Source organism: Emys orbicularis, chromosome 1 (assembly GCF_028017835.1).
Source record: "Emys orbicularis isolate rEmyOrb1 chromosome 1, rEmyOrb1.hap1, whole genome shotgun sequence".
Classification (NCBI taxonomy): Eukaryota; Metazoa; Chordata; order Testudines; family Emydidae; genus Emys; species Emys orbicularis.
In genome coordinates this window covers 289,871,184-289,894,539 of record NC_088683.1, presented here as the reverse complement: position 1 = coordinate 289,894,539, position 23,356 = coordinate 289,871,184, and the positions used below count along the sequence as shown (strand labels likewise).

At 39.0% G+C, this 23,356-nt stretch overlaps 1 protein-coding gene across 1 annotated transcript; it reads left to right on the top strand.

The window, feature by feature from the left end:
- Positions 1-2,160: 2,160 nt before the first annotated feature.
- KLF5 (KLF transcription factor 5) lies at positions 2,161-22,256 on the top strand. Its single transcript, XM_065421484.1, has 4 exons — positions 2,161-2,343; positions 4,508-5,378; positions 6,637-6,696; positions 22,078-22,256. Exons 1-4 carry the CDS (start codon positions 2,161-2,163, stop codon positions 22,254-22,256), a joined length of 1,293 nt encoding a protein of 430 aa, XP_065277556.1.
- The last annotated feature ends 1,100 nt before the right edge of the window (positions 22,257-23,356 follow it).

Here is a 23,356-nt window from a genome sequence, read left to right as displayed (position 1 = left end):
GACTGAAGTATTAGCCAGTGTGTTGGGAGGTTATCAGTTTTGTTTAAAGCTGCTGCTGACTGTAATTTATATTTAATATGTAATTTTAAAAAATTGAAAGGGTGTTCAAGGCTCCTATGAGAGCACATCTTATGGTTCAAAGTCAAAATAAATTGGATTTAAATGAACAGAATGGTTAATATGGGGTACATGAAGGGCATTACAGTTTAAAACAACCAAGGGAAAATAAACGATATATTCTTATTTATAAGACTTGAAAAGCCTTCTGTTACACGAACTATTTTAAAATTAGACTGGATAATTAAATTTAATTCAAGATACTTTGGAGAAGGATGCTAAAATTAGATTGTGTGTGATCCTTGGCTATATGTGTAGGTTTGGGATTGAAATTAGTCTGCATTATTCTGAATGCTACAGAGTGAGGGGAGTAGCCGGCTCTACTTTAGTAACAACAAACATCAAGTGGCTGAACATTCCTAAAGAGACAGTTTGTGTAAAGAAATGTTATGCTAAACTCTTTCCAGGTTCTGTAATTAACTTTCTGCATTCAGACTTAGCAACACCTTGCTTGCTGTGGAGAAACAGTGCCTGAAAGAAAGGGGGAGGAGAGTGCGAGGTTGACCAGAGAAATATTTTTGAAATTTAGCAAACGTCTGTCTGTAAATCCAGGAGTGGGTGGATGCCATTAACGTTTCACAGGGATTAGTGATTATCACTACATCAACTGTGGAATACAGGATTGGCTTGGGAGAAGAAAAGGCAGAAATACGATTTATTTCCAGTATCTCACATCTTGTATTTTCATATACAGTATGAGACATTTAACTTCTATTACAGGTATTAAGACATTCTTTCCTTCCCCTTTCCGTTCATTGTGCAACATCTATAGCAGGGGCGTTAAACCTTTTTTCATTTGCGGACCCCTAAACATTTTTCAGTGGAGGGGCAGACCCCTTTGGAAATCTTAGCCATAGTCGGCAGACCCTTAGGGGTTGGTGGACCACAGGTTGAAAACGACTGGTCTATAGTAGAGCATGCTTTGTGTCACACACACAAACACAAAAAACATAAATAGACAGGCACTTTCTTCCTAGGGGAGGAAAAGAAGGCATCATTATTTCTATTTCTCCTATCTTTTTTCCTTTCCCTTCCTCCTTCTCTTTTGATCTATTTCTATAATAGCACTTTCCTGGAATATTGCTGAGATGTGTATCCTAATGCTGGCTATGCCTGAAATTTATTAGCACAAAGTTTGGAGTATGAACTACTTTCAGGACCAAAAAACCCCAACAAAATAATAGATGAGAAGGAATGTTTCTAAAACCCTTTGAAGATGAAACGGTCCTGAGGATGGTTATTTTAAAATGTCTACTGGAGAAATGCTTCCCAAAGCGACTATAAATAATATTCAAGTCTGAAATGGGCCTCACTGAGTGCTTCATAGCACTTGTTCAAAGCCACTTCCACTTTGCTCCCCAACCTTCCTCTTTCTTGCTGAATATTCATGTCTGCACAAAACATCCATTAGCGTTTGGAAACCCCAGCCCCAGGCGCACTGTGCTTTGGGCTTTAAACGGATCAGCATGTTGCAGTGTGCGTCGGGTACCTGTTTTCCCGAGGTGCTTAGCTCGGAATGCGGGGCTGTCATTCCACATAACCTGGCTGGCTTCTGTCAGCAGTGGAGCCGCTCCCCGCCAGCTGCCTCCCCGAAGCGGAGAGGGGGAAAGGGGCTGTGACCTTAGCTTTGAGCCCAGACTCCTGGGCACAACACCTAAAACGTGCAGAGCGTCTTGTTTCCACAGGCCCCCGCCCCCTAGCTGGCTCCGGCTGTCAGGAGCGGGGTACACGCTCCCGGCCCCAGGGAGGCGGGAAGAGGGCGGGCAGCTCGCTTGCCATAGGCAGCCCGGCCCCGCAGGGCCAGCCCCCTTGTGCCTGGCCAGGGTGGGGTCGGCTGAAATAGAGGCGGGCATGTGTCAGTAGTAGAGCTACCCCGGGCCAGGTAGAGCGGCGGGAGGCTGCGCTGAAGACAGTGGAGTTGTTGCCGGGCTTGTGGGCTGGGGTGCGAGTGTCAGGGCAGTGATCCCCTCGCCCCAGGCTGGTCCCCGTGCAGTGGCAGCAGGGGGAGGTTGCGTGCCCGCTCCGGAGGGATCCCACTCGGCCATGGCCACTCGGGTGCTGCCCATGAGCGCCCGCCTGGGTCCCATGCAGCAGCCCGACGAGCCGGTGTTCGCTCAGCTCAAGCCCGTGCTGGGCGCCCGGGAGGCGGCGATGTTCACGGGGGAGGATCTGAAGCAGCAGCAGCCGGGCGGCGGGGCCAGGATCCCGGCGGAGGAGATGGTGCAGGTAAGGAAGGAGAAGCCGCTTGGGCTGGTCCCCCTCCTGGCCGTGCCCCTAGACACTGGGGCTGGGGCCCGGCGCAGCCCTCACGGGCAGCGCTCACTGGGTGGGGCAGTGTCGGGGGAATCAGGGCGGCGCCCGGCAGCGGGGAGCCAGCGCGAGGCGGGGAGCCCCACCTGGGAGGGGGTAGGAGGGAGTGGGGCTGGGGCCCGAAGTCCCCGCTTGTCCCCCTCGCTCCGCCCTGCGTGGGGATGCGGCTGGTCCGCGTCTTCCCGGCTCCGCTGCGCCTCCAAGTGAGCTAGCCGCCCTGCTCCCCCTCCTGCGGGCGGGGACCCAGCCAGGCGCTGCCGCCCTCCGGCCAGGGAGCTACTAGAAATCGAGGGGTGCCCGGATCGGGGCGCCTGGGACTCGAACTTCCCAACCGCTCAAGGCGGATTCGAGCGGGCAGGGGCAGAGCTGCCCCGCGAGAGTGTTGAAAGCTACAGCTGCTGCCTTTGCACTTGCCCAGCAGCAGAATTAGCGCAGCCGCCTGTCTCTCTCGCCCACGCACGGTCATGTTAGACTGGGGCGGGGGGGGGGAAGGCTTGTCGGGACTTTCTGCGTGTCCCAGAAAACTGTTTGGCAACAGATCCACAGGCAAACAGCTGGAAGAGCTAAAATCAGCCAGCGCCAACCGCAACCTGATTTTAGCTCAGGAACGGGCTTCGTTTGAGGCTATTTCCAGCCCTTGACACTTTCATTGAATAGTTTCGTGTGCGGTTTATTATAGTGAGTAGCCTTGTGTGGCACAGGTGGCATTGTATAAACGGAGCAGACAAACCTGTGAGATCCTGAGCAGTGTGACAAACCTCTGCAGAGGCACCTTCCAACGTGTATTTATAAGGGGGGCCCTGCCCTGGGATCTCAGTCGGAGTCACTCAGTCGCTATCTCCAATGTAACTAAGATTAAGGAAGAATTCTCCTCCCGAGAATTGATAAGCAAGGCAATGAATATTAGTGGGACATATTTCAGTCTCTGTGGCTCAGCGATATCTTTGCAAAGAATACATGTTTCTGCCTTCAAAGCAAGCTGGCCTTGGCTTGTAAACAAGGGCTGGAAAAAGTAGCCTGGCACGTTAAGGACAGGTCTAGCTCACTACACACACAAAACGCTTGTCTTTGGTTTTTCTTTTTCTTTGAGACAGGCTCTTGAAATACACTTTTAAGTAGCTGACAAACAGAAAGTCTGCTTTCTGTTTTTAGGGGTGCTAAAGGGATTTGGTATGACGGGACTTTTTACAGGGTACGGGGGAATGTAGCATTTGCCCATTGGAGAGTACATGATAAATGTTTTACTGATGACTGTACCAGTAATGTATCAGGCTTTCGCCACCCACGGATTCCCTACTACCACTGCACTAAGGGACTGATTTCATTGTAGAAATTAAAGATTTTAGAGTGTGACCATGAATAGAAACATGGTTATCACATTCTTAACAAATTATAGACTCTGTAGATTTAAAAACATTGTTACTCCAGTCCAAAGGACTCTTTACATCAAATATATAGTAACTTAAAGTCACGGTCCTGCCTCCTTGTTATTCTATATTGTTTATAAGTTTACACCTGTTTTAGGTTTTATTTCCAGTAGATAACAGATTTAGAACGTAAAAGAAAGTTCTGAAGTATGAATATATTTTTGAAATGTTAACCTTCAAATAGTCAGATGAGGGCATGGTTTTTACAGTTAACAATTCAAAGAGAAGTGTGTGACATTCCTGTAAAAGAATGTCAATACACTTCTTAGAATAATGGTGAAATAGTAGAGTACAGGAATTGTAGAAATGAATTAGATGATTTTGTGTGTGTGTTGCATTATCCTATTGCAAATATTATGATACACTTCAAAATATTTTTACTCTTGTTCTGCATAAACATTGTTCAGCCGATTTGTTCTTGGAGTTGTTGATTAGCATATCAGTTATAAAAGGCAGGGTTGTTTTACTATGTCTCATTATTCTGACTATTTAAAACTTCCCCTGTGGAAGAGATGGGATTTGTTTAGCTCTTCTAGTAAGAGTACTCATAAGAGATTATTATTATTATTATTATTATTTTCATTCTTGATGTCCTGTCTTGTCTATGGTTTGTTAACAAATCATGTGGATTATATGTTTTTGTTTTTATTTAGACAAGATGTGAAATGGAGAAATATCTGGCACCTCAGCTTCCACCAGTTCCTGTCATCCCTGAACATAAAAAATACAGAAGAGACAGTGCCTCAGTTGTAGACCAGTTCTTCACTGACAGTGAAGGGTTGCCTTATAGTATCAACATGAATGTCTTCTTTCCTGACCTTACTCACCTGAGAACTGGCCTATACAAATCCCAGAGACCATGTGTAACCCACATCAAGACAGAACCAGTTACCATCTTCAGTCATCAGAGTGAAACTACTGCCCCTACCCCCACCCCCACTCAGGCTCTCCCAGAGTTTACCAGCATCTTCAGCTCTCACCAAACTCCCGACGTGAACAACATTTTCATCAAGCAGGAGCTTCCTACTCCAGATATTCATCTTTCTCTCACACCCCAGCAGGGCCAGTTATATCAGCTCTTGAGTTCACCGGATTTAGATATGCCCAATTCTACTACTCAGGCGGCAGTAATGGACTCTCTTAACAATGTTTCCATGTCATCAGCCATGGCAGGCCTTAACACTCTCTCCTCGGCTATTCCACAGACTACAATGAAACAATTCCAGGGTATCCCTCAATGCACATACACAATGCCAAATCAGTTTCTTCAACCACAGGCCACTTACTTCCCTCCTTCACCCCCAAGTTCAGAGCCCGGAAGTCCCGATAGACAAGCAGAAATGCTACAAAATTTAACCCCTCCTCCATCCTATGCTGCGACTATAGCTTCCAAGCTGGCAATCCAAAATCCAAATTTACCGGTGGCCATGCCAATAAATTCACAGAACATCCAGACAGTCAGATACAATAGAAGGAGTAACCCAGACCTGGAGAAGAGACGTATCCACTACTGTGATTATCCTGGTAAGCAATCTATCCTAATGGAGAATAAATCACGCAAATGTTTTCTTTAATCTTGCAAAAAAGCAGACATTGATGATCACAATACGGGTGGAAATGACTGTCTTTGATGGTGGTCCAGCTACAATGAGACCCAAATCAACTTTTCTTCTTCTCCAAAGCCTTATTGTTCTGTGCCATCTTTTCTTACAATTTTTAAATAATTGTCACCCACTTTTCTGGAAGATAATACATCAGTTCTTACTGTTTTTAAATACATATGTGGATCCCTGTATCACAAAACTTATAGCTCTGGGGAAAAAAATGTTACTGGGAAGGCTAACGTTGAACAATTTTGATATCTGGCTCATGCTTTGTTGTAGCAAACTTCTTCAACGTGCAATGGGCCAGATGCTCAACAGGTGTAAATTGGCATATTGAAGTCCATTGACATGGACATAGGGCCATATCCTTTGTCCAGCTTACAGTAGTTATCTTCTTGATATGAACAGAAAATTCAGTGTGTACACTTGTTCCTTGGTTGTCAACTATAATTGTCTTTAAAAATGGTCCAACCTCCCCCCAAAACCCCAAATATGTACCCCTCCTGAAGTCCATCCATTTTGTATGCTAGACTAAAAGATGAATCTAGCAGCAAATGTTAATCATTCATTAATGAAATATGTGATCCCAAATATAAAATGTCAACACTGTGCTGAATAGAAACTAGTTTCCTCTCAAATATAATACAGGGTATAGTATCTTGAATGTAGTAAATGTTATAATACAACAAATGCTGAATTAAAAAAAAAATTCAGTGTAGAACTATGGTAAATAACAGTGATATTGAGTATACCCTGGAAAGATCAGACACAGAGTCCTTTAGGAACATTTAAAAAATAAAGTTCATCAGTGACATTCATATATCATTGAGTAACAGGTGTGGCTTCTTCATGTAGCAGATGTAATTTAAATGTGAACTCTCAGTTGTATTTAGATTGTAGCAGCTATCCTTTTGTATAACATCATAAGTAATTAAGGATACCAGAATCTTAAGTATTGCTTTTTCTCTTGATTATATAAAGCAACCCCTTCATAAGAACTTTCTGTAGTAAATCATGTGAAACTTCAAATGATTGTGTTGCCACAAGGTAGTAAGTTTTTAAATGTTTTCGGAATAGTGTGAGTGAGTGACTTTATAAACAAACCTAGAGCATTACAATCTCCCTGCTGATGTGCTTTCTCTTTTTCCCCCCACTGTTTTTTTTTTTTTTTTTTTTAGGCTGCACAAAAGTTTATACAAAGTCTTCCCACTTAAAAGCTCACCTGAGAACTCATACTGGTATGTACTTTCCTTGTTCATTCCTTGGTTATGAATCTTTTAAAAAAGCAAGCATGTTTGATTTGTCATATTTTCTTTCTTTGATTTTGCAGAATGGGCTAGATTCAAGTAGATCAGTGTCTCTTAAACTTTTTTACTGGCGGCCCCTTTCACATACTGTGACCCCTCTTATAAATTAAAAACACTTTTAAATATATTTAACACCATTATGAATGCTGGAGGCAAAGCAGGGTTTGGGGTGGAGGTTGACTGCTCATGACCCCCCCCATGTAATAACCTCGCAACCCCCTGAGGGGTCCCGACCCCCAGTTTGAGAACCCCTGAAGTAGATAGTTCAGTTAAATCAACCAACCAACTTTGTCAATAAAAGTTGGTTACCCATTTATTTTTGACATTTTTGTTTAGTTATTTTGAATTCCTTGTAGTAAATTTTTTTTTTTTTAAGAACTGAAAACAAGCAAAATATTCCCTTTGAAACCCTCAATTTTTCTCTAAAACGCTTTTTTTAAAGGAAAAATTATTTTGATGGGGGGGGGAAATCCAACATGTCTTGAATTAAGCACAATAAATATATGATTATTTCTGTTTATTTAATTAAACAAACTCTCATTTCTTTTGGCTTTAGTACTTTAAATACTAGTGCTGACAGAACTATTTAGATTTTTCTCCTCAGATTTCTGTATAGCTCCAAAATTCTTCTCCATTTGCTCTTTCTCCAGCATTAAACTTGCATGTTTAAAAACCAAATACTTTCTTTTTAAAAAATCGATGTCATTTTTATTTCTTGGTGAAGAGAGTTACTAAAATGGTAAGAAAATTAAAAACCGTGTTGAGGTGTGAAACCGATATATTCGTACCATAGACCAAATCCTGTCTGAAGCTACATGCATGCAATCTCAGTTAATGGACCTGCACAGGTATAAATTGAAGAGTGAATTTTGGTTCACTGACTCCAGTGTGAGCTAAGGGTTCTCTTCTCTACTTGACATGCATGGGTGTTACAAACATGTATTGGAAAGAGAGTGGAACCATTCTGTCCAGACCATAGTTCAGTTTAGATACATGTTTGTTAAATTAGGTGTCTGACATCACAAGAGAACTGTTTTAACAGTTCAGGATAATTCTTGTGCAGGGGACTTGGTTACAAAATTGTTTTTGCAGTTTAGCTGAACCTTTGAAATGAAAATTGTGAGGTTTTTCAAAGAAACCTAGGCTAAGAAGCCACTATCTTCTTTAAATCTAGTTGCGGTATATGTACTCCAATATGAAATACTTTCACATAGGTGTGTGATCCTCAAATCAGAGTAACTTATGGTTCTACTTAAAGCAAAATGCTTACTGTAGTAGGCCTGTCAACATTAAATTTGTACTGTGTGAATAACATGGTTTCATCTTAGTTTAAAAGCAAAAGTCAAAACGAAACTTAACATGAGCAATGATCTAACACAATGTATTTCCTCTCTATGGAAAAAGACCTTGTATTCAACAGTTACTATGAGTGGATTGTTGGATTACTGTAAAGAAACTGAATATCTCCAGGCTAAATGTTACTATGGAAATCCAGTTTTCATAAATGAAGCAGTTATCTGTATTACAGCCACAGTAAAAATGAAAAGCAACTTTGCAAAGGTCAGTGCTCTCCACTAGCAATAGACTAAACAAGAATATTGTTACAAACATTTTGTGATACATATAATCACTCATTACCAGCTAGCTTAATGAGAGAGTAATTTAATTTTTAATTAGGATGTAAACTTGACTAATATAATAGAATACAACATTCATCTTACTTTACAGATTATTTAGTAAGGAAAGAGTGGGTGCCACTGCCCTATTACATTTAAACCAACATTAGATTGAAAATATGTAACTTGTTGTTATACAGTGACTGTAGGAACAGACCAAAAGATAAAGCTTAAAATGTAATTTTACCAAGTAATTGTAAAAATGAAAATCACTCTTAAAATTTTCAGAAGTATGTGTAATTATTTTCATATCTTCAAATAGTACTGATAATTTTAGAATTCTTAATAAACATATTAATGTACATATAGAGACATATTTACCAAAGTTGTGATCACTAGTACCTATTGCTATGAATGAGTAAAGGTTAATGTTGCTTTCCACTTTTTTTACCTGTAGACATTTGACCTCAGCAGTGTGGCTAAATGTACAAAGGTCAGGGAAGCTGATCTATTCATAGAAACAAGAATGCTGCTTCAGATAAAATCTCTAGTGAATTTAAGTAAGCCTTTAATACAAAGGGTCTTCTAGGGAGGGGAATGAAGGGATAAATTGTCCAAAGAGTTAAAATACAAACATGTTAGTCCATTTCCTGTTACCTACCTTTTATTGTAGAGTATGAATAAGTCTGACACTTTCTCAATATCCATTTGAAAACCCAAGGTTTTTAAATTAAACCATCCTTGTGTGCAAAGGGTCTGAACACAAGCACACCATTTGATATTTCCAGTGCTGTATAAATGAATGAACTGAAAGATTAAGGGCTAAATTCTGCCTTGGTAAAAGTGGACGTAACCTCAGGGAACTCCATGGAGATATACTAAGTGCCCAATTCTCCCAGAAGTCAATGGGAATTTTCCCTTTGACTTCAAAAGGGAAGTATCAGCCCCGTTGGGCTAAATTTGGCTATGCATATGAGTTTGAGTTTGTCTGTATAAATTCCACCCTTACTTTGTGCGCCCCCTTAAACCAACTGGATTTATGCAGCGCTATTAAACTTTTCTCTTTTAATCTTAAAAATACCTGTACTTTTATGGAGTAATTACGTTCAAAGTTTAAATTTAATAGGTGACTCTCACCTAATCCAGTTTAATAAAGTTTTGTGTGATATTCTTTCAAATCCCTTAGGGGTGTAGCAGGCCTGTTTATCTGGCTAAACCCGTTCTTTAGTAATCATGGACCACTGAAGTTGTTTTCTCTTTATTCTTAGTTTCTTGACAATACCTTTTAAATTGGCTGCAATCTCTCTCTTCCCAAACAGCCTCCACCCTCTTCAGCAATCTGTCATTTTAAAATCAAAAGTGCCTGCAGCAAAGTTTGTCTGCCATTAAAAGTAAAAACAGACCTTATGCTTTTCCTTTGTATTGGAAAATCTCAGCCTTTCACAGTATTTATTTAGGAGTCTCTCCCTCCTGAATGGCTTTCAATGAGTTTAATAGACATTCTTTGAGAACAAACTTAAGGGAAATGTTATTTCTGAAAGACGGAATGTGAGCCATACTCTGTTTCCTCATTCAAATATGAACTAATTGGCAGGTTCATAAGTCACATTTAAATGAGGTCATAAGAAATGGCTGAGAGTTGAAAGTTTTCCCCCTTATATTTTTCTTCTTAAAAAAGGGTAGGTCAAATCCAACCCTGGTTTAAGAAGGTAAAGCTCCCTTCATTTTATTGGAGTTGTTCCAGGGACCTGTTTTTTTTCATTTAAACAAAAAAACTTTAATCCTTTAGGTGAAAATTGTATTCCAAAATCAAGTTACTGTGTTTGTTGTAGTTCCTGAAATAGGTATTTCTCTAAAGCTAGTTACTTCAGTTGTTTTAAAATTATGGAGGGAATTCTAACTGGTGATAAGCTGGTAGCCTCAAAATTGAACACAGGCAAACAGCTGCTGTTGCCAAGTTACAAAGGTACAGAATGTATTTTTGTATCCTTCTCTGAATGATTTTGGATCAGGTGTCAAGTTCTCTTAGGTAACGTCTTAAAAGCACTACAGTGCATTATTTTACTAGCATGGATTAGCATTTGATCCTCCATCTTTAGCTGATTAAAATGAGTATGTGCTAGTGTACGTGTAGGAGCATCTTTCAATATAGATGGGTTTCTTCAACCTCTTTATATTAGGGATTTTTCTTCTAAAATACATTGACCTATTGGTCATAGGACAAGTTTAGTTTCATAACTTGTATTGTGCAACCAGCATATAATGTGTTTAAAATAAACAAAAAAACACGCATCTATTATAGGCTACACTCTAGTAAAATTAGTTGTTCATGCTAGTACCTTAAGGTATGTGCCCAACTTGAAAAACTTGTCAAATGTCAAAGAAAAGCAGATAATTGTGCATTATAAATACACCCTATTAACTTTCTTTCATGTTGCTTGAACATACTTCAACAGCTCTACCATGTTTCCCCACCCTCTTTTTTTTTTTTTTTTTTTTCCCTCCCCCTCCTCCCCCCGGGTTGTACTGATACACTTATCTTTTTAAACACTGAGGTCTGAGTTCTCACCTGTAACAGTGCACTACAGTTGTAGACTCCAGTGCTTCATTTCTGTGAGCAGCTGCATGTTTCAGAGATGTATTCTCTTCTATTTAGAGGAAACGCCATCATTGTTTTGTACACATCAGGGTACACACACCGAGGATGTCTTTTCAGCTGCATATTGGTTTTCTGTACACTGTCTTTGTACAAGCATGTTCTCTGATCACATGATGGGTTTGCCATTAATAGAGAGATGAAATAATTTCTAACATTAACTGCAAAACTATCTATAGATCTAGCTTGTATGTGGTGATGGGAAGTGAAAGCCTAGATACCTCAAGAGAAATAGCATTCCTTAAATGAGATCGAGTCAAAATACTTCAACATCCTTAGTTATGTCAAATGTTTATATAGGCTTGGGACAACTGTTAACTTATTCAATGCCTCAAGATGCTAAACTTGCTTTTAATATATGGCTTCATGTCAGTAGATCCAAAATTGGACTGTGATGGTCAGTCATAGTCAGAACCAGTGGTGGACAACAGGCTTTGAGCAGCCCATAGGAATCTATATCTTCCATTTACCAGAGCTATACATGTCTGTGTATATTTGACTTGGTACTGTTTATAAAAACACAAATGGTGCTGTTGAACTGTGGGGAAATCGTGGAGGTGTACATTTAGTCAAAAGTGTGTGTATGTGAGAGAGACACAGTCACTTGTTAATATTTTGATATTAATTTCAAATATTACTTTTGAGTCTCTTGCTTTTGTCCTGCAGTCTTTGCTTTTTCCCTGCTTTACTCCATTTCCTCCCCTTTGATGTTGTGTTTTTTCTTTCATCATTTTAATCTTTCTTTAATGTTTAGTGATTGACATTCTCTTCCCTCCACTCCCACCTTTCCTATTTCTTTCTCTTCCTCCTTTCCCAAGTATCCTTTTCTATCTTATCTATATCCCTCCCTCTGCAAAACATGCCCAGCTCTCCTGCCTTTCCCCAGATACATTCACAAAAAGGGTTGCAAGAGGCCTGACAGGAGGGTCACAACTGCCAGTGGCTTTACTGCCTTCCCGTTAGAGGGGCCAGTTTTGTTTTTCCTCCACTTCAGCTTAGGCAGGTCAAGGATTTTGTCAGAGAAGGCTAGTAAGAGGGAGCAGGGCATTAGTTGGAAATCTTCTTTCCTTCTCCCCACTCAAGGGGAAGGGGCTTATGAGGTTCAACCTTCCAAGACACAGTGAGCATTATGATAGGCATTCAGCTTGCTCTGCTTGATCTTAGAAACAAAGACAATGGAGAATGTAGGAGGTGCTGGCTCCTTCCCCAGAAGTGACTTGTATGGGCCTCATCACCCTAGTTATGAAGCACCTCACAGGAAGTACATTGCATTTCACAGCATCCCTGTGAGGTAGGGAAGTGCTATTGTCCATATTTTACAGATGGGAAATTGAGGCACAGAGCAAAAGAGTGACAAGCCCAAGGTCACACAGGAAGTCTGTGACTGAGTTTGGCATTGAACCCAAATCTTTTGTCCCTTAACCCACAATACTGTCCTACCAATATGCTGATTTCATTTGTAACATCTTGGAAAGTAGCACCCTGGATGCACTGGAGCCACAGAGCAGGAGAGGCTAATCTCACAGCCATTAATACTCCTTATGTGCTTGACTCTTGTAATTATCAGCACTTTGGTTTTTCAAAGAAAATTACTTAAAATGTGTGAAATATGGTAATTCTTATCATGGAGATCTTTTGGGGCCTGCCTCTTGGAAATGGCAGTAAAAAGTTTTCATTTTTATTCATATACTTTACAGGGACAGGTTTTGTTTTTTTGTTTTTGTTTTTGTTTTTGTTTTTTACCTATTAGAGATCACACTTTCAGGCTGATTTATGTAAACCGTTGTCAGTAATAGACTAGAATAATGAAAAGTGGAGCAAAGTTAAAATACTGTCGACAAAGTGATCAGCAGATGTTAAGGCAGAAATAACTTGCTCAAAAGAGCAGTTAGGTAATAGTGGAGAGTAATTGGTATCTTTTTATATATGAGTTTTGCATAAATCCATTAGTTGCTTGTGGGAGCAATGGAAAAGCATCACCATCCTGTGAAAACCAGAGTTTTGGGGAAAGTAACATGTTTTTCAAACTCTTCATTGAATGACTGTAGGCCATGAGGGTTAATTGATTTGGTTCTTTATCTCCAATTATGGCTTTAGTGAAATATGTTTTACCATATTGTGCTTTTTTGAAGCAAAGTCTTACCAACATAGGCCTGACTCTTATTACAGTTCTGGGTCATTCAGTCATATCAATCTCTCACTGTCTAGGCACAATTTAATAAAAATTAATTCAAGGAAGTGTCAGGTGAAGAGCAGTCATGTTAGATGTTTTTGTTTTTTAAAGTCCAACAATTTCTCTTCTTGATTAAAAGCCTAAAAAGTCTCTCTCTAAGCACGAAAGCTTAAAAACGGTTGTTTCTGTCAATTGCTCCCTGAGAGGATTAAACTTCATTTCCAGGATATTTGATTCCTGATAAGGCAACTGTTGACCTAAGAGACTAGCTTTAAATATAGTTCATTTTGAGACTGACCAACACATGCTAATACAGTCCAAGATTCACAGCAATTACCAGTGATTAAAACTTTCCATTATTTGATTAGACATTCCATATTGTAATTTAATGTCTGAGCTTGACTTGGACAATTGAATCTCCTCTAGTTCCATGGAATATATTCTGGGGTGAATGTTGTTGGTTGTTTACTAGCTGACATGAACCTCCCATTGGTGAAAGATTAGAAACATTTAAGTAATGTCCTAGTTTAGTCTGAGTATCTTGGTAGCAGCATTCCTGTCCTGTCAGACTGCATTATTTATATTCAGTGATCTCTAACAACTCTGATTGATTAAGGACATATTAAAACCTTTCATTTGGCAAGTATACAGTACTTTTCCTTCAGTTAAAGAAGGCTTTAACTTATTGCTTTGGTAATTTTTATTTTGTTTTTATTTTTTATATACATATAGTTGGTGGAGATCTTAAGGATTATAGTATAAACTTATTACATTTCATTAAGGGGAACCTCTTACCCTACAAGTGCCAGAACTGTAGGTGTGAAAACTCCAAAGCAGTTCTGGCAGCCATACATGCATGAGGAAACCCTCTTCTCCCATATGTGACATGTAAATACACACACATAGCAGATGGCATGGATTTATTATAAATCAACTTTTTAAAAATTAGCATTCCCTGCCTTTTTGTTTGCATATATTCTTGAGAAGAGACCACCTCTGCTATAACAGAATGTTATAGTGGAGAGAAAATAAACAACTTCACAAGCCAGTCAAGATTCCTCAGTAATCCTAGAGCTGCATGAGACAACACTTAACAAAATAAGTGCTTCAGAGCATTGGGGAATTCTGAATGTTTATTGGCTGATGAGGAGATAATGTCTTCTCCATGTCTGTAGTCCCAAAAAGAATGAAAACTAGGATTTGGTGATTAACATTTTTGACGTGCATATCCACCTTCTTCAGTTACCTAATACTAATGTTTTCTTGTCTCTACACATTTGTGGTAGAAGGAGATCAAAATATTGGTTAATTAACCAGTAATTGGATCTCCCTCTCCTGTCCGCAAGACTAATGCTTCCTGTCATATGGCTCTAAAATATTGTATTTATCTATATAATACTTTATGATTAACACCTTTTCAAGTAGTGTTATACTGCACATTAAAAGGAAACTTAAAGTGCGTGTGTGTATATGTTTTGTATCTGGTAAATTGTCAAGGCTGGAAACCTGTGCTATATTTCATAGGTGAGCTGGGATACACACAAATACACCAGCAACTACTTCTAGTCCAGTCAGAAAGGAAGGGGGGATATTCTACAGAAAAGTTATTTCAGGTAAACTTGAAAAAGATTAGCTCTAACCTTTCTGTCAAGTTACAGGCCTCAACATATCTGGTAACTAAAGCAAACTGGCTCTAGAGGTGGAAGGATATGAAAACTAGTATCCTAGAAAAGTTCTAAAACACTCCCACAATCTAGTTTCTCTTAAAATTAATGAGTAACTAGGTCATTTTATTGTTTTACTGCTGTTTTTCCTTGAACATACTTAATATATTGTTTATCCATTGTCCCCTCCCCCACCATTCTGTCTTGTCTGAAACTAGCTTGGAGCAGGACCCAGGATGAAGTCCTGGCCTCCTTTTGAAGTCACTGGGAGTCTTTAATGGGGTCAAGATTTCACCTTAGGTACCTCACAGTACAGATGAGAGGACATACCACACTTTTGGGAATTGTCAAATATAAATAATGGACAATCCTTTGACCAGTATAATTCACTCATAATGTGGTTGTTCCAAACATGTGGTGTTAAGTCACTTACACCACATCATTATGTGCTCTGCATGCAACAAAACACAGGACAGTGGGGTAACATTTCAGACCCACCTCCCCCCGATAGTCTTACTTCATGTACACTTGTAGGCTACAGCCAAAATTTTCAAACTTGATTACCTAAAGTTAAGCTGTGTGGTTTGGTGTGTGGTGTTTTTAATTTTATTTTCTTCCCCAAAGGTGCTCAGCACTAGAACTGGTTGGGAACTTTTTGATTAATTGGTTTTTGTCGAGAAATCTCATTTGGTGAAACCAAAACTGTTTGCAAAACAGGATCTAGTTGGATTTCCCAACTTGAAAAAATGTTGGGGGTGGGAGGGGAAGAATTGAAATTGTCAAAATGTTTTATTTTTGACATTTTCTATATGAAAATTTCCAATTTTCCAGTTTGAAATGACTTTTTGTTTGGAAACTTAAGCTAATTTGATTTAAAAAAAAAAATCCTTTTAAACTTTTCAAAGTCAACATTTGAAATGAAATGTTTTGAAATTATCAAAACAAATGTTTCAATTGACTTTAAATGGGATTTCAGGCAGAGAAAGGGAATTAGTTTTTCTGTTTATGAATGATTTTGACTTTTCATTCCAATTCACAGTGGGGAAGAAAATGTTCTAACTCTCGAAAATGTGTGTGAGACGAGAACGATTTTCCACCAAACTCTACTCAGTGTCCACAGTTCAAGTGGAAACTAACAACAGTTATTGAATGCTCAGTGTCTTGGGAAATAAGTTACCTGACTGTAAGGAGCAAAGTGAAAAACTCTGTAACTTAGCTTTATTTTTAAAGATAAACCCAGCTATATAAATAACTCGTTGATTAAATAGTCACTAATTTTAATTTTTTTTTAAACAGAAGCATATTTTCTTGTATTGTCACTGGGAAATTCATTAATTATTTGGGGCTTTTTAAATGGTATTTTGCTGACAATGATTTTAATAGAGCAGGGCTTCTCCTCTCCCACTGGTGACTGAACTCCCACCACCTCTCCCACTGGTGACTGAATAACATCCAGGTGGCATCTACAGCAGTTGCTTACGTGGTGAAGTAGTATTAGGATAATATTCAATGTATTTTTAGTTTTATTTTAATGTGATTTAGCATCTTAAATTAAGGAGGGCCACCTCCATGTGACCAGACAGCTCTCTGCAGTGACGAGCAAGGGCTTTGTTGGCCAAAGTTTGGGAACCATTTGGGCAATGGGGGAGGGTTAGTGAAGTAACTGAGAAGGCTTGTGTACTCAGTAGCATTCCTCCTATAGACATCAAAGCCTCCTTTTGACATCTCTCTAACCTTTACACCATTAATATTTGCTTTAAAGACAAGTGAGTTACAAGAAAGTTTTCAAGTTACATTTTCCTTATCACTTGCTAAGTGCTTTCTCCTAAAGCGATTCCAAACTAGTTTAGTGTTCAACAACGTTTTTTAAACACTTGCACTAAAGTTTTACAAGGTTGTTTCGCGTGCTATACAAATTTATTTATTTAGCTAGAGAATGGATACATATTAACAGTTGAGGAACTTAAAATACATTTTGTGATATGAAAGCCTAACAAAATACTTAAAATCAGTGATACTGGAAAGAGATGATGCAAAAATCCAATTAAATGTATGAAACCTCTATCCTGTTGAAATATAATTCAACAGAAAGCAGTTCTGTTTCCCAGAAGAGCTGTGTATAATATTTCTGGCTTTGGAAGAAAGGCCTGGAGTGTGCTATTTGGCTAGAACTCGGTACCAGCTTCCTCCATGGTGTTTTACTTGAACAGTGTTGACATTTTAACAAATCCCATGAAGCTCCCCTGAAGTGGAGGAGTTAGCTTTTTTTTTTTTTTTTTTTTTTGCTTTTACAGTGAAATATTTGTTTGATACAGTGATCATGTTCCAGTAACTGAACTACAGTACATTAGTATTTGATGACCAATGGCGTTCTATAGGATGTTAAACCAAGAAGTTCTAAACTGCTGGAGGAAACCAAATATTTCTGAAACTGTACAGCTACTGTATTTCACACAATTGTTAAAGTAAACAAATCTTGCATTACTATGTAGCTAATGAAAATAGTGGATAAAGCATTCAATGTTCCTTGGCTTTATTCATTTTTTTTTTTTTTTTTTTTTTAACAGATTCCTCTGTTCATTAAATTCAGTAAAAAGGTCAATCTTGAAGCATCATATATATATTTTTTCCCCCCCCTTGCCACAGGAACTTAAATCAAATTCTTCTTCCCACTAAATATGACACAAACATGTGTATGGGTTGGGAAAGCTGAAACAGTACCGGGGCTAGTTGTTCTTTTGCTCTCCTTTTTAAACAAGTTTTTAATCTCTATCTTCACTTGCCTCTCCCTCCCCACGCCCAAAAGAAAAACATTTCAAATTGATTCCCTTCAAGAACTTTCCAACAGAAACTAGCATCACAAACATAGATTATTATTTTTTTCTTTCAGTATTTCACCTCTTGGATTTCTCCAAAATAAGCTGGGCCTTTATACTGGAGCTAAAAATACATTTTTTTATTATTATTTTTTTTTAGTTCTCCGTTCCCACACTGCTAGCCATAGTAGGGGTGAAGGGCAGTGTTATGGCTTTAATTTCTAGTACATAAAAGTAGTAGTGTTCAAAACAAACTGCATGAGGTGCTTATGAAACGCCAACAGACCCTGCTCATTGGCAGGCAGGCTCGAACTGGGGACCTGTGTAGCTTAATGCATGAGCCGCTACAGCATGAGATAACAGGCTTAGCTAACAACCAGGGGAAGCCTCATTTTATCTCTGTAGGGAAGACTCATTTTATCTCTCTAAGAGATCTCGGTGCCACTAGATGGGACACAACACCACAGCCAGGAGGTGTGTGGGTTACATTTACTCAGTCCCCTCCATGCATACCCTCAATGAAATTCTTCACAGCTCAAGTTTGGAGAAGCCAGGGTGGGGCTATGACAGCATGGGGAGGAGCAGCAGCGCATAGCTATCTAGGCTGCCATCGCCATAACCTGTTATATTATTATGAATCTTCCCACAGACTTGTGACATAAAATGGCATAACGAGCAGCAATTAGGGTAGGCAGTGGGAACAGCTAATATTCCCCTGGAAATCTGAGGTGAAATTCAAGACCCACTGAAGTCAATGAGAGGTGATGTGTGGTTTTTTTGTTTGTTTTGTTTTTTGCTGTCAACATCAGCGGAATCAGGATTTCACAGCGATATTTAGTAACTTATGCCCAACAAGGCCACCTAAGTTACTGCTGTCCAGAATATCGGTAACTTATGCACTACAAGTCTGCATACTACTATTTCATCCCACCAGCAGTACATGTGGGTTTGGCTTTGGTGGTATGCACAGTAGGCACTAGCTACACAAGGCGGTTTTGCGGATGTGTTCAGTGTGCTGCAGTGCAGGAATGCATAAAACTCCTGATACTCCATCCCACCTCTGCAGGAATAGCAGCAGCATTGTAAACCGTGGCCACTTTTAAAACCAAGCCCACTTTGCCTGCTGGGAACTAGAGCTCGTTGACATTGACATTTTGATGAAAAATATAGTTGACATTTCAGTGGAGGGAAAATTAAGGGTGGGGGAGGGGAAAGAGGGACTGGCCAAAGGGTCATATCTGATTAAGGGAAAGAAACAGGAATTTTTCTTTAAATCAAAAGTTTCTCTTCTGTTTTCTGGCCAGCTGTTCTGTGTACATAGAACAGCTAGCAGGGTCCAGAGCTACCCCTTAAATTTCTTCCAACTGGTGGGGTCCTTCTGAATTTATTTTACCACCAAGTGGCAAGTAACATAGCTCTTAAAACTGAACTGAAAACAGAAGTGACTTGTGATATAAACATCAAATTTAGGAACTGTGGAGAAATGTTTGCGTCTCCTTCACCCCACTCCCCCAAAATCTATGTAGATATCCACAGACTCCCTTCCAGCTAGTATAACTTTCCCTTTTTTTTTTTTTTTTTCCCAAATCAGCCCCATCCCACCCCCAAAACAAAACTAACTCTAGAAAAATACTCAAATAATGGGTCCTTCCCAATGAGGTGTCTCCCACTCCTTCCTCCTCTCTCTGCTGCTACCTGGGGCAAGGTTGGAACGACTGAGGTGCTGAGTACAAGAAGGCAGCCTTTAATACAAGACTATATTAAAAGAACACATGTATCTACCAGAGAGCCACATTATCTATGCTGCTATTTGGTTTTTAAAAAATTAGTCATAAGCAAAATAAAACATCTGTTTAAAAAGCGTTTGAAGTCAGATCCCAAAAAACTTTATAATGATGTTCTTAAAGAAAGCACATCTGCTGTTGAGTTCCACAAAAGAGGTATACTTATGTTTCTGTTTTACCACAAAGCAGACCTACAAGTGGCCTGTTCTTCTGTGTCCATGTCATGTGCAATTTAATGTTCTAAAGACTGCATTAATAACCATGGGGCAAGTTCTAGGAAGACCCAGTTTAGATATTGGAAGGATGGTTACTGTACTGCAAGAGATCCTGTACTGGACTTCTGCCATTATACCTCTGGGATTCTAATACATTAACTCAACTGGCTTTTCCAGTAATGGTAGTGCTTCACTTGTCAGGTTTACACAACATCCTTGTTTTCATCTCTAGTGTGTCTTGTCTGGGACATAGGTGCGATCACAAATGATGCCTTACCGTGTTCATTGGTCACAGTCATGCAGAGCAAATACTGAGCTATATAACTGGTTGCAGCCTAACTCATCTTCCATTGGAATGGAATGGACATCAATGGAAAGAATCTCATTAGGTTCCTAGGAGCTGGATCGGGCCCTAAGTGTGCTTCTCTTAAAGAATGATACACTTCAAGGATGACCGTGATATCAATAAATCTTGGTTGTCTTGTGCACTAAGAAATTGCTGGGTTTTTTGATGTAGACTCCGTTCAGTGTGAATGTGCTGCCAATGTGGAGTTACTTCCCATTCATGAAGATGGGGTAGTCTCTCCTTTTGCAGTAGGTGAAGAGTTGAGCATAAAAGGCATCATAAACTCTACAAGCAGGATGGATTTTATAATTTTGATTGTTTTAAAGGGGATTTAGCTCTTCTGCTGTCAAGCAACAGAACCTTAATTTTTGCTGAATTCTTAATCTTCTGACATGGAGGGTCTCACTCTGGGCTGTTGATGGTGCAAAATGAGCTGTTTGGTCACATGGTGTTGGCTTTCTTCCTTGTTTCCACCTGCTGAACGTACATTAAAATACTTTCCAAGTAACTGTAGTTGGTTTGTGAGGATTGTTATTGGGTGTGAATGGGAGTGGAGAAGGTCCATGTGATCAAAACTAGGAGGAAGGTGATGCACAACATACTCTGGATGGGATTTTCCAAAGCACTTGGCACTGAGCTAACTCTGCTCCCATTTGTCAATGCAAGTTTTACCATTCACTTCAATGGGAGCACAGTTAAGTCAAAGCTGAGTGCTTTCATAAATTCCACCTTCTCTCTCTGTTAATATGTGGGTTACTTGTAACACTTTAAAAAAAAAAAATAGAATTCGAGAGCCCTAATCTAAAGACACTTTGAAATGAATGTAGAGTAGTTCAGTGTATATCACTCTAGCAGTGATCCTATAAATAGGCAATCCTAGCTCTCCATTTATATAAAAAATTATGTTTTGTCTGTCTTTTTAGGGTGACATTACATACATGACAGCTTCAAAGCAGATGAATGTTTTGTGGTTTACATAACTGGTTCCCTGTTGTAGAGAAAGAAATCACCTTGACTTTCTGACTTGGTATTTCCCCAGTATTTCAACAAACATAACTACAATTATAACCTAAACAAATTATAGGTGTGCTTAAAATGTCCCATTTTCAATCCTGAAATGGATTAATGCAAATACCTGAGGTAGTTTGGCCAACATGTTCTAATCTAGCTGCCTGAAGCTGGGCACTTCAATCTATATTAGGTGCATCTATAAATGTGGTCAGATTTTTTTTTTTTTCAGAGGTGCTGTGCACTCTCCACATCCATGTAAGTTAATAGGAATAGCAGGGGCTTGGCACCTCTGAAAAATCTGGCCATGTAAGCACCTAATTCTAGACATCCAATTTTGAAAACTTGGGCCTGAGTCTTTTAGATGTTTTTCTCTATATACAGCTGTCCTGAGCCAGAAGGCCACATGATTTTATTGCAGAGTTATTAGTTGACCCTTTTTAATTGTTTTTTTATTTTAGAAAATATTATCCCAGTTGTATTTGTTACATACTGCATAACCAATTCTAGTTTTACTTGCACATCAGAAGCTCTTAATCTCTATATTATAAATAATCTTATAGTAACCTTTCTCCACATTTAAACTAGATCTTAAAAATATATTTCTTTAATGTATGGCTCTTGTAACTTTTTTTATAATTTATATATTAAGTCGGAGCAGATTGTAGTATGATGCTCTCTACCGCCTCTCATTGTGAGGGTGTGTGTGTATTTTTCAATTCCATGTAATTATTTCTAGGTGTATATTTTTACTTTTGTAATAGGTATATAATTAGCTTATGTTTACAGGTCTCTGCAGTGGCGTCTGTTTACCACAAATTTCAAGAACAAAATTCTGTGAACTTGTAGCAAAGATTAACTTGCGAGTATTAAATATATCTGCGAATCATCAGGAACCATGAGCACTCTTCTCCTCTTTTGCCCCCCCCCTTTAAAGTGCAAACTATTGGCAGTTAGTATGAGTTCTCATTAATTGTTTTTCTTCTGTGGAATCACAGCTAACCATCTGTTTCTGTGTGTTCCCAATGTTTTAGGGGAGAAGCCATACAAATGCACATGGGATGGCTGCGACTGGAGATTTGCTCGCTCCGATGAGTTAACACGCCACTACAGGAAGCACACAGGGGCCAAACCTTTCCAGTGCGCTGTGTGCAATCGTAGCTTCTCTCGCTCTGACCACCTGGCTCTGCACATGAAGAGACATCAGAACTAAACGCTGGGTTCGACGTGGAGGCTGTCTGTATCTATGCAATTTCCAAATGACTCTCAACATGTGGTTAGAATTAGTTTTAATTTTTGACTATTGACTATCCATAAAGTCTCCAAAGAAACTGGAAATGTATATTTTGTATATTTATGAGGAAACAGGGAAGACACTGTACCACAGTACCAGAGTGTTCAGTCATTTATTTTGTTTGCTCTGATCATGTATATGGCTTTAGTCAGCAGATTTCATCTCAAGTATTATGTCTCAGCACATTGCATCATTATAGATTATTTTCTTACGGTGTTTTGACCAAAGCACTGTCATTACTGTGGCAATGTTTAGTAAATGAATTAATGGGAGGTCATAGACGAATGAACACAGAGGACAAGCCATGAATTGTAGTCTGTCAGGTTTTTACTGGACATATTTAGTACTTGTGTGGGTTTTTTTTTTTTAAATGTTGTCTTTCTATGGAGATAAAATATATAGAAAAATTCATAAACAGCCATAGAACAAAAAGTTTGTTCGGTATGTTGCATGTTTGCTATGACAACGATTTTGTAAATATGCAAATCAGCTTTTAAGGTTTATTACAAAAGTTTTCTAGGAATCGTCTGAAAATTCAGACGTACATTTGATAATATGGCACATTTTCAATTAAATTTATTTAAATACCTCTCAAAACTTTACCAACTTAGTTTCATTTTCTGAAGAAAAGTGAACTAGCCATTCAGACATTTTGTACCTGTTAAAATAAATGTTATGCACTGAATATTCAAAACAGGATTGAGTTTTCAAAATGCTTAAAAGGGCAAAACATTTAGAATGAACTGCAAATGTTGAAAGCTTAAATAATGAGGATAGTTACAATATACAGAATGTTAAACCTCTTACTATAAGCTAAACTTAGTATCACTTTAAAAAGAAGGATTTAGGATGCAATTTTCATAGACTGACATGTTAAGCTGGTTTAGCACCAGTATGATCTAGTTTCATGTGGATGTTGCATGTAATTTACCAGAAGGTAAAGGATACAGTAATTTTATTTAAAATTACAGTGCAGTTTAGTTAATCCACTGTTAACATTGACACACACCAGACAAAAG

Bases quoted from the DNA above. Each gene is read 5' to 3' on its own strand.
- KLF5 (XM_065421484.1), top strand. From the start codon at position 2,161: ATGGCCACTCGGGTGCTGCCCATGAGCGCCCGCCTGGGTCCCATGCAG. The intron at 2,344-4,507 runs GTAAGGAAGGAG...GTTTTTATTTAG, and splicing joins CGGCGGAGGAGATGGTGCAG to ACAAGATGTGAAATGGAGAA. The intron at 6,697-22,077 runs GTATGTACTTTC...CCAATGTTTTAG, and splicing joins TCACCTGAGAACTCATACTG to GGGAGAAGCCATACAAATGC.